The 12,292-nt window shown below is 40.8% G+C and overlaps 1 protein-coding gene across 7 annotated transcripts in view; it reads right to left on the bottom strand.

Moving 5' to 3' along the window:
• Positions 1–7,986, bottom strand: part of LOC110535681 (MAP kinase-activated protein kinase 5) — a 37,281-nt gene extending 29,295 nt beyond the window's left edge. For 2 of the 7 annotated variants that reach the window (XM_021620847.2, XM_021620846.2), the window contains exon 1: positions 6,594–7,542. In XM_021620847.2, the coding sequence (XP_021476522.1) occupies positions 6,594–6,629 (36 nt within the window). In that variant the 5' untranslated portion in view covers positions 6,630–7,542. Of the gene's footprint in view, positions 1–6,593; positions 7,546–7,628 lie in introns of those variants that run through there. The other 5 variants (XM_036935440.1, XM_021620844.2, XM_021620843.2 and 2 more) reach the window with 4 other exon arrangements.
• Positions 7,987–12,292: the final 4,306 nt, after the last annotated feature.

Below are 12,292 nucleotides of genomic sequence, written 5' to 3'. Positions count from 1 at the left end.
GAATGTACTAGACGACCAGTTCTTATATCCTTTAGCTGTACCCTTATCCTACTTCTCATCTGTTCCTCTGGTGGTGTAGAGGTTAATCCAGGCCCTTCAGTGGCTAGCTCCACTCCCATTCCCCAGGAGCTCTCATTTGTTGACTTTTGTAACCATAAGAGCCTTGGTTTCATGCATGTTAACATTAGAAGCCTCCTCCCTAAGTTTGTTTCATTCACTGCTTTAGCACTCTCTGCCAACCCGGATGTCCTAGCCGTGTCTGAATCCTGGCTTGGGAAGACCAAAAACCCTGAAATTTCCATCCCTAACTATAACATTTTCTGACAAGATAGAACTGCCAAAGGGGGCAGAGTTGCAATCTACTGCAGAGAGAACCTGCAGAGTTCTTTCTGTCTTACTATCCAGGTCTGTGCCCAAACAATTTGAGCTTCTTTTAAAAATCCACCTTTCCAGAAACAAGTCTCTCACCGCTGCCGCTTGCTATAGACCACCTTCTGCCCCCAGCTGTGCCCTGGACACCATATGTGAATTGATTGCCCCCCCCCATCTATCTTCAGAGCTTGTGCTGTTATGTGACCTAAACTGGGACATGCTTAACACCCCGGCCATCCCACAATCTAAGCTTGATGCCCTCAATCTCACAGAAATGATCAATGCACCTACCAGGTACAACCCCAAATCTATAAACACGGGCACCCTCATAGATATCATCCTAACCAACCTGCCCTCTAAATACACCTCTGCTGTCTTCAACCAGGATCTCAGCGATCACTGCCTCATTGCCTGCGTCCGTAATGGTTATGCGGTCAAAAGACCACCCCTCATCACTGTCAAACGCTCCCAAAAACATTTCAGCGAGCAGGCCTTTCTAATCGACCAGGCCAGGGTATCCTGGAAGGATATTGACCTCATTCCGTCAGTAGAGGTTGCCTGGTAATTCTTTAAAAGTGCTTTCCTTACCATCTTGAATAAGCATGCCCCATTCCAAAAATGTAGAACCAGGAATAGACATAGGCCTTGGTTCACTCCAGACCTGTCTGCCCTTGACCAGCACAAAAACATCCTGTGGCGTTCTGCATTAGCATCGAATAGCCCCAATGATATGCAACTTTTCAGGGAAGTTAGGAACCAATATACACAGGCAGTTAGGAAAGCTAAGGCTAGCTTTTTTAAACAGAAATTTGCATCCTGCAGTAAACTCCAAAAAGTTCTGGGACACTAAAGTCCATGGAGAATAATTGCACCTCATCCCAGCTACCCCCTGCTCTGAGGCTAGGACACACTGTTACAACCGACAAATCCACTATAATTGAGAATTTCAATAAGCATTTCTCTACGGCTGGCCATGCTTTCCACCTGGCTACCCCTACCCCGGTCAACTGCCCGGCACCCTCCACAGCAACCCGCCCAAGCCCCCACCATTTCTCCTTCACCCATATCCAGATAGCTGATGTTCTGAAAGAGCTACAAAATCTGGACCCCCTACTAATCAGCCGGGCTAGACAATCTGGACAATCTTTCTAAAATGATCTGCAGAAATTGTTGCAACCCCTATTATTAGCCTGTTCAACCTCTCTTTTGTATCGTCTGAGATTCCCAAAGATTGGAAAGCTGCCGCGGTCATCCCCCTCTTCAAAGGGGGAGACACTCTAGACCCAAACTGCTGCAGACCTATATCTATCCTACCCTGCATCTCTAAGGTCTTCGAAAGTCAAGTAAACAAACAGATTACTGACCATTTTGAATCACATCGTACCTTCTCCGCTATGCAATCTGGTTTCCGAGCTGGTCATGGGTGCACCTCAGCCACGCTCAAGGTCCTTAACGATATCATAACCGCCATCGATAAGAGACATTACTGTGCAGCTGTATTCATCGAGCTGGCCAAGGCTTTCGAATCTGTCAATCACCACATTCTTATTGGCAGACTCAACAGCCTTGGTTTCTCAAATGATTGCCTCGCCTGGTTCACCAACTACTCCTCTGATAAAGCTCAGTGTGTCAAATCAAAGGGCCTGTTGTCCGGACCTCTGGCAGTCTCTATGGGGGTGCCACAGGGTTCAATTTCTGTATACATCAATGATGTCGCTCTTGCTGCTGGTGATTCTCTAATCCACCTCTACGGAGACGACACCATTCTGTATACTTCTGGCCCTTCTTTGGACACTGTGTTAACTAACCTCCAGACGAGCTTCAATGCCATACTCTCCTTCCGTGGCCTCCAACTGCTCTTAAACGGAAATAAAACTAAATGCATGCTATTCAACCGTTCATTGCCCGCACATCCAGCATCACTACTCTGGACGGCTCTGACTTAGAATACGTGGATAACTACAAATACCTAGGTGTCTGGCTAGACTGTAAACTCTCCTTCCAGACTCACATTAAGCATCTCCAATCAAAAATTAAATCTAGAATCGGCTTCCTATTTCGCAAACAAAGCTTCCTTCACTCATGCTGCCAAACATACCCTTGTAAAACTGACTATGCTACCGATCCTTGACTTCGGCGATGTCATCTATAAAATAGCCTCCAACACTCTACTCAGCAAACTGGATGCAGTCTATCACAGTGCCATCCGTTTTGTCACCAAAGCCCCATATAATACCCACCACTGCGACCTGTACGCTCTTGTTGGCTCGCCCTTGCTTTATACTCGTCGCCAAACCCACTGGCTACAGGTTATCTACAAGTCTCTGCTAGGTAAAGCCCCACCCTATCTCAGCTTGCTGGTCACCATAGCAGCACCCACTCGTAGCACACGCTCCAGCAGGTATATTTCACTGGTCACCCCTAAAGCCAATTTCTCCTTTGGTCGCCTTTCCTTCCAGTTCTCTGCTGCTAATGACTGGAACAAACTCATATCTCCCTCACTAACTTTAAGCGACAGTTGTCACTGCACCTGTACATAGCCCATCTGTAAATAGCCCAACTACCTCATCCCCATACTGTTATTTATTTTGCTCCTTTGCACCCCAATATCTCTAGTTGCACATGTATCTTCTGCACATCTATCACTCCAGTGTTTAATTGCTATAATGTAATTATTTCGCCTCCATTGCCTATTATTGCCTTACCTCCCTTATCCTACCTCATTTGCACACACTGTATACAAACTTTCTATTGTATTATTGACTGTTTGTTTATTCCATGTGTAACTCTGTGTTGTTTGTGTTGCACTGCTTTATCTTGGCCAGGTCGCAGTTGTAAATGAGAACTTGTTCTCAACTAGCCTACCTGGTTAAATAAAGATGAAATATATTTTTTTTAAATTAATTCCTCACTGCTGCCCGTTATAATCCAACTACAGAATTATATTATATTCAATGATTCAAACAGTTCAATTAACTGATAATTTTAACTAATAATATGTACAGTGTGGAAATTATAATAAAAGTGCAGCAAATGCAGAAATAGATAAAAACGGTTTTGTTTTGAGTTGGACAGTATAAATAGAAAAAAAACATATTGAAATCCCTTATAATTTATGTGTTGCCACCTTAGGGTCATGAACTACCCGAAGGCATATTTAGAACTTATTTTATTCAAAAACATTTTAAAAAAACATTAAAAAAACATAAAACTTGATTATATTTGTGATGCTTGACACGCTTAAAGTCCCGCCTTTCCCATCTCATTGGTTTTTACCAATGATGAACTGACGTCCACACTCCAGTCCAGTTGGTAGCGGTAATGTACCTTAAAGTTGGTTGCCAACCTCCATATAAAAGTCCAAAGAAGAAGAAGCCTGAGGGAGGAGAGATTACTAGAAAAACTCAGTTTAACCTTTTATCTGTGGATTCATTGTCGGAATCGCATGCATGTTGATTTTGTCCATCCACACCAGACGTGATCAGGATGCACAGGTTGAAATCCGTTTTGTTACCAAAGCCCCATATGCTACCCACCATTGCAACCTGTATGCTCTCATTGGCTGGCCCTCGCTACATATTCGTCGCCAAACCCACTGGATCCAGGTCATCTACAAGTCTTTGCTAGGTAAAGCCCCGCCTTATCTCAGATCACAGCAACACCCACCCGTAGCATGCGCTCCAGCAGGTATATTTCACTGGTCATCCTCAAAGCCAACACTTCCTTTGGCCGCCTTTCCTTCCAGTTCTCTGCTGCCAATGATTTGAAAGAATTGCAAAAATCACTGAAGCTGGAGTCTTGTATCTCCATCTCTAACTTTCAGCATCAGCTGTCAGAGTAGGGCACTGTACCTATACTAGAGGTCGACTGACTATGATTTTTCAACGCTGATACCGATTATTGGAGGATCAAAAAAGCTGATTAATCGGACATTTAAAAAAAAAATGTATTTGTAATAATGACAATTACAACAATACTGAATGAACACTTATTTTAACTTAATATAATACATCAATAAAATCAACTTAGCCTCAAGTAAATAATGAAACGTTCAATTTGGTTTAAATAATGCAAAAACAAAGTGTTGGAGAAGAAAGTAAAAGTGCAATATGTGTTATGTAAGAAAGCTAACGTTTCAGTTCCTTGCTCAGAATATGAGAACATATGAAAGCTGGTGGTTCCTTTTAACATGAGTCTTCAATATTCCCAGGTAAAAAGTTTTAGGTTGTAGTTATTATAGGACTATTTCCCTCTATACCATCTGTATTTCATTAACCTTTGACTATTGGATGTTCTTATAGGCACTTTAGTATTGCCAGTGTAACAGTATAGCTTCCGTCCTTCTCCTCGTATTCAACGACAATTAGAGCGCGCTAACTAGCTAGCCATTTCACTTCGGTTACACAAGCCTCATCTCGGGAGTTGATAGGCTTGAAGTCATAAACAGCGCAATGCTTGACGCACAACGAAGAGCTGCTGTCAAAACGCACAAAAGTGCTGTTTGAATGAATGTTTACGTGCCTGCTTCTGCCTACCACCGCTCAGTCAGATACTTAGATACTTGTATGCTCAGTGAGATTATATTATATATATATTATTATTTGTTTATGTGTAACTCTGTTGTTGTTTCTGTCACACTGCTTTACTTTATCTTGGCCAGGTCGCAGTTGCAAATGAGAACTTGCTCTCAAATGGCCTGCCTGGTTAAATAAAGGTGAAATAAAATAAAATAAAAAGACGATAGTCATTCAAAAACCATGTTAACTATTATTGCAGGCATATTATTATTGTTATTGTGGACACCCCTTGAAATTAGCGGATTCGGCTATTTCTGCAAATTCCGTTGCTGACATGTGTATAAATTTGAGCACACCGCCATGCAATCTCCATAGACAAACATTGGCAGTAGAATAGCCTTACTGAAGAGCTCAGTGACTTTCAACACGGCACTATCATAGGAAAACTACCTTTCCAACAAGTCAATTCGTCAAATTTCTGCCATGCAGTGCTGTACAGAAATCCAGCCTAAAACCCCAAACAGCAAGCAATGCAGGCTAGGAAAAACTCCCTAAAAAGGCCATGAGGGGTGGCCAGTCCTCTTCTGGCTGTGCCGGGTGGAGATTATAACAGAACATGGCCAAGATGTTCAAATGTTCATAAATGACCAGCATGGTCAAATAATAATAATCACAGTAGTTGTCGAGGGTGCAACAGGTCAGAACCTCAGGAGTAAATGTCAGTTTGCTTTTCATAGCTGATCATTGAGAGTATCGCTACCGCTCCTGCTGTCTCTAGGGAGTTGAAAACAGCAGGTCTGGGACAAATAGCACGTCCGGTGAACAGGTCAGGGTTCCATAGCCGCAGGCAGAACAGTTGAAACTGGAGCAGCAGCACGGCCAGGTGGACTGGGGACAGCAAAAGTCATGACGCATTTTGCAGCATCATACAGGGATGATCTCTGTATTTTTAAGTTACATATCTTCAAAACTAGATTGCAGATTTGATCCAAATATTTTGGGACTATGTCAACTATGGACTAATACTTTTGGGTGGAGTGTTCCTTTAAGTTGAAAACCAAACCAGGAAAGTTTCATGTGAGATGAAAGAAAAAGTAAACTTTCCAAAACATATCAGATGTGTAATTTGAAAAGAGTATGTTATGCATGAAACATTTCTTCTAAACAACAATATCATACCATGAGGAACGAAATGTGTCTGCAATAGAAATAAACAACGGACATTAGTCTTTGAAGTACAATCTGACTCTTATCAAGTGACATTCCAATGCATTATGTAGTGACAGGAGGAATTGATAAGTTACATATCCGGATATTATTCCTGACGATAAATCGTATCATATCATTTTGACAATATCCTATTATTTTTGCGCTAGCTACCTGCACCAAAACTTCTGTATTTTTCCTTAATAGCTGGTTCTAAATGTTCTTTTTAAATATGGAGCCAATTTGTTTTCAACACTTATTTCCATGTCTGATAAACTCGTTCTCTCATGCCTCTATTGTCCTTCTGCAGCAATATGTTTGGAACCTCGAATCGCAATACATATAGCTATAATCGTGAGAATCGCAATCCATATCTTATCGGCACCTAAATATCTTGAGGTCCCTGGCAACTCCCAGCCCTAGCCTTATGACAACATTAGCAGCACATCCAACATGCAAACAATTGTTCTGTATTCAAATGTATCAACATTACAGTACCTTGATGAATTTGTCTGCGTTGTTATCCTCCGACATGATGTTCCACTGTGGTAGAATAACTTTAAATGATTTCTTTCCGTTTACAATCAGAACAAAGGGGGTGTCCTTTAACAGTAATGTTAATGTTAAATAGCTAATGTTTTCCCTGCCGGGAACAAGCTACTGGTGACAGGCCAACGCCATGGATGACGCTTGATGTTCGGTCAAAAAAAGCCAGTTGAATGCGTTTACTTTGGTAACCCGACTTGAAGACACCCAGCCGGAGAGAGATGCCTCATGCCAGTTCGTCTCACAAACTACAGTGCCTCCAACCTCTTCCGATCGTCCTGACTTGGCTGTATCGACCATGTAGAGCGACAAATTCCCAACTGGTTGTATGTAAAGTCGAAAGGTGGACGGGCTCTAATAGGCGAGCTCACCACTTTTGGTGGGGTGCTGAATGGGGGACAAAGAGTTGGTTATTTTTAGCCAGCATCGAGTGCTATGCTTGAGCACTTAGCTACTGTACTTGCCTAGCTACAGCAGTAGCAAGATAGCCACAGGACACGCACCGGTCTAATGAGCTGCTTAACTAGCGTGACCCTTCGTCTCGGGGTTCGTTACTGTTAAATGCAAGCAAACTGGCTAGGTGAAATGCGTTGTTGAGAGACCTCATGTGAACATGAAGCGGGGGGAGGTTCGCCGAGTACCAAAACTCGTCGACGCTAACTTAATTAGCTCGCTAAAAGAACCTGGCTTGCTAGCAAACCGTCCCAACCATTATTTGCCAGCAAGTGTAAAAGTGAATAGTCATCCAGGTTATATATCACTTAGCTAAACGATAATAAAGATGAATCGTATAGTGACTTAAACCCTAGCAAACTAGCTACGGTTCTTGTCAAAGGAAAAATTGTGTCTTAACTAAACAAGAACGGCCTATAACGAAAGCCTGATGAAAATTATACATATTTGAAGACATTACATTTCAAAATATTTGAGGATTGTCATCACGAAACCTTTCAATATCATAGTAAAATATATTAGTCGCATATATACCCGGTTCACTTATCACATTTGCGCCGTTTTTGTGAAAACAGGCAGGAAAAAGACAGACATTTGTTGGGCCTTGGGGTCCATCCTGTTCAATTCGAGAACAAAGAGGCCGTGCTCTATCTCTGGCGGTGTTTGAAAGGATCAAAACCGTAATGTATCAAGGGTAAAATGTGACTGTTCCTGACCTACAAATAATAACGAGTAGTTATTTATGATGCAGTGTTATTTGTTGGTCAGTCAGTTGGCAGTCGCCTGTACTGTCGGCAGTAATGACGTCAAACAAGACCAGCTGTTGAGTGTTGGGCACATTCGTTGCCCAGGCGTTTCTGACGCATACCAGATCCTACAACGCCTGAATAGGTATTTTAGGCATAAAGAAGTTTAAGGAAAACATCAACTCAAATAGTTTATTTTGTGATGACCACCCAGAAACAGTGTTGCATCTTTTTTTGGCATTGTATTTATGTAAGAAAACTGTGGCAAGACATCAGTAGATTTATAATTGAACACATTTATGAAGATCTTACACTATTGTGGAGATATGTACTTCTTGGATTCTTTACCTACGATAGAAATAAGCTGAAACATTTTTATGTAATTCATTTAATTATTTTGGCCAAATTTCATATTCACAAATGTAAATGTACAATTACCTTACAAAAATAAATTGAACTGTATTTTAAGACAATTAAATACTCTACTAACAAAAAAAAGCTGTTGAAATAATAAGTGTATGTATGTAACCCCTAGCACTGTATATTATTAATATATACTTCTGTTCCCACATGTACTTCCTGTATTGATTTATTGTTAATAAAAAAAAGGTAAGGTTTTTACGCATCAGCTAACCACATCACATTGTAATGAAACAGTCTCGAACCCTCGACCTTCTAGCCCGAAGTCCAGTGCGCTATCGACTGTGCCTCAAAAGCATGCTCAAGTGGAGGAGTCGATATCCGCGCTCATAAACCCAGGGTCAATAAAATATGTTAGAGAATTATGTCAGTAAATTACCCAGTTGATAATGTGCTATGCAACCTATGGGCGCATTCCTCTGCCCAGGCGTTGCTGATGCATGCAAGATCGTACAACGACTGGATAGGTATTTTACTTATCAGCTTATGTTACAGCAATCTGTCAGTCAATGACGTGGCACTCAACCATTGGTTGATACATACAATGTCTTTATTTTATTTAACCTTTATTTAACTAGGCAAGTCAGTTATGAACAAATATATTATTTACAATGACAGCCTACCAAATGGCAAAAGGCCTCCTGCGGGGACGGGGGCCTGGGATTTAAAAAATAAATGCAATATAAATATAGGAAAAAACACATCACAACAAGAGAGACACAACACTACATAAAGAGGGACGGACCTAAGACATCAACATAAGGCAGCAACACAACATGACAACAACATGGCAGCAACACAACATGGTAGCAGCACCAAAACATTGCACAAACAAAGGTTAAGAAGGTAGAGACAACAATACATCATACAAAGCAGCCACAACTAAAGTAAGAGTGTACATGATTTAGTCTTTGACCTAGGGCTGGGCAATATGGCCAAAATATCGTATCACATTTTTGACGGTTTGACAGTATTTTATGTTTTTGAATAATAAAAGTTCTAAATTACCCTAGGGTGGCAACAAATACATTATAAGTGATTTCAGTGGGGCTTTATACATTCTGATTGAACAGAATAAAACAATATAACTTCAACTAAAAGTAATTTGCTGCATTTTCATCAATTTCTGCATTTACTACACTTTTGTTATCATCTCCACATTGTGCCATATAGAGCTGACTGGTAAATATGGGCAAACAATCTAGGCTTAGTTTATTGGTGAACTGTTTGAATCATGGAAATAGAAAGATTATTATAATTCAATAGTTGGAATATAGTGGGCAGCACTTTGAATATATTGTTTGAAATTACAAATTAATAAGCCAGGGAGGAATTATGGGTTCAGTGGTTCAGCCTAATAGTTCGGTTCTAGGCAGTCTTGTATCTATTCCAATTCAAGCCAACCCCATGGTATTTTCTAATAGCTACCTGCTGAGCATGGCATGTTCTTTAAAGATACTGTCTGATCTGAAATCCCACAGCTGCAGCTTTGGGGAAAATAATTTGCATTGTATCTTTCTTCTGTACCAACATGGACATTCTGGTTATAACTGAATCTTGGTTAAAGGAGTCTATGCCGGACTCTGGTGTGTCTCTACACCACCCGATGTCACAGGAAGGCCATAAAGATCATCAAGGACATCAACCACCCGAGCCACTGCCTGTTCACCCCGCTATCATCCAGAAGGCGAGGTCAGTACAGGTGCATCAAAGCTGGGACCGAGAGACTGAAAAACAGCTTCTATCTCAAGGCCATCAGACTGTTAAACAGCCACCACTAACACTGAGTGGCTGCTGCCAACACACTGACACTGACTCAACTCCAGCCACTTTAATAATGGGAATTGATGGGAAATGATGTAAATATATCACTAGCCACTTTAAACAATGCTACCTTATATAAATGTTACTTACCCTACATTATTCATCTCATATGCATACGTATATACTGTACTCTATATCATCGACGGTATCCTTATGTAATACATGTATCACTAGCCACTTTATACTATACTATGCCACTTTGTTTACATACTCATCTCATTTGTACATACTGTACCCGATACCATCTACTGTATCTTGCCTATGCTGCTCTGTACCATCACTCATTCATATATCCTTATGTACATATTCTTTATCCCCTTACACTGTGTACAAGACAGTAGTTTTGGAATTGTTAGTTAGATTACTTGTTATTACTGCATTGTCGGAACTAGAAGCACAAGCATTTCGCTACACTCGCATTAACATCTGCTAACCATGTGTATGTGACAAATAAAATTTGATTTGATTTGATTTGATTTGATTTGACTGATTATAATGTTTATAGTATGACAAAGTTGGCATAAAGAGCCATTTAAATGTTTCTGTATCCATTACCACCTCTGAGCTAAATCTAACTCAGCTGATAACTAAACCAACTCGCTCCAACTTTCAACACCCTAACAAATCTACTCTTTTAGATATTATTCTAACAAATGCTCCTCATAATTGTACAGCCAATGGGATATTTGCTAATGAATTCAGTGACCATTGTCCCGTTTCCTGCATAAGAGGTGTTTAGATACCTAAATCTCACTCATGCAGTGTTACAAATAGACATTTTTTTATTTTAATGAGCAATATTTTGTGTCTGAGCTGGGGTTGAGTGTCTGGTGAACCATCACTGACTCTGATCAGGCCCCTAATTGTTTCCCAATTTAATTTGTTGCAGATAAACATGTTCTGTACAAAAAAATCCTTGGTTTACGCATTGTCTTAAATTAAAGGAAATAAATGTTGCGTGGGTTAAGACTGTCTGATTGGCAGTCTTTCAGACAATGAGAAATAGATTTCTATCTCTGGTTAGAAAAGCAAAATCAACATATTTCTTGAATTGTGTATCTGAGAGTGGTGGTAATCCAGCTAACTTCTGCAAAGTGGTCAAATCTTTTAAACAAAACTGCACCCCCTCGTTGCTGCTTTTAATAACCATTTGGCTTCAGCTGGCCAAAAATGTGTGGTGCTTTTAATAACCAAATCCAATATCCAAACAATTGTTCTGTGTTCAAATGAATCATCCATAACTTGATTAATTTGATTAATTTATCCTCCGACATGATGTTCTACTATGGTCGAAATTTGTGGTGCTTTTAATTACCATTTTGCTTCAGCTGGCCACAAATGTGTGGTGATTTACGATCAAAACCGCAATATATCATGGGTATATTGTGACTGACTGATCTACAAATAAAAATGATTCGTTATTTATGATGCAAGGTGATTTGTAGATCAGTCAGTCGGCAGTCATCTGCAGTCATTTTGATGGTATTGAACACGGCCACTCTTTTAACCTGCAATGTTAATTCTCCTAACCTGCTGCTTAAGTTCTCCTAACCGCCCACAGAAAAGTAATTTCTGTATTGACGTAATTTCTGCATGAAAAGGGTTTCCCTCGTCTACCATAGTGCCCTTCGAATAGCTGCGGGAAGTAGGGGTGATGAGGGTGCTGTAGGAAATGCAATAAAACATTAATTTTTTTTCCTTCTTCACAAAAGTAGTGCAGAGAAATCCTTGTTGAATGCCTGCTCCAGCGTGCTCAGGACCTCAGACTGGGGCGAAGGTTGACCTTCTAACAGGACAACGACCCTAGCACACAGCCAAGACAACGCAAGAGTGGCTTCCGGACAAGTCTGAAATTCCTTGAGTGGCCCAGCCAGAGCCCGGACTTGAACCCGATCAAACATCTCCGGAGAGACCTGAAGAGCTGTGCAGCGACACTTCCCATCCAACCTGACAGCTTGAGATGATCTGCAGAGAAGAATGGGAGAAACTCTCCAAATGTGACCCATTTCAGGAAACTAGGCATATGTTGCAAGTCATGACTTCACAGGAGAGCCATTTGAACGTAAACAATTTTTTAAAATGCGAATAAAGTTGTTAAATTACGAGCCTAGTTGGTATAGCATGAGAAAAAGGCTGAGATAATGAGTGGGGTGGACCTGCCGAGAGATGAGTTTCAGATTGGTCTGCGGTGTAGCATATTGTGTCTAT

The sequence above is a fragment of the Oncorhynchus mykiss genome, chromosome 11 (genome assembly GCF_013265735.2).
Source record: "Oncorhynchus mykiss isolate Arlee chromosome 11, USDA_OmykA_1.1, whole genome shotgun sequence".
Lineage (NCBI taxonomy): Eukaryota > Metazoa > Chordata > Actinopteri > Salmoniformes > Salmonidae > Oncorhynchus > Oncorhynchus mykiss.
The sequence above is the reverse complement of the archived record's forward strand: the minus strand, read 5'-3'. Positions and strand labels throughout refer to the sequence as shown.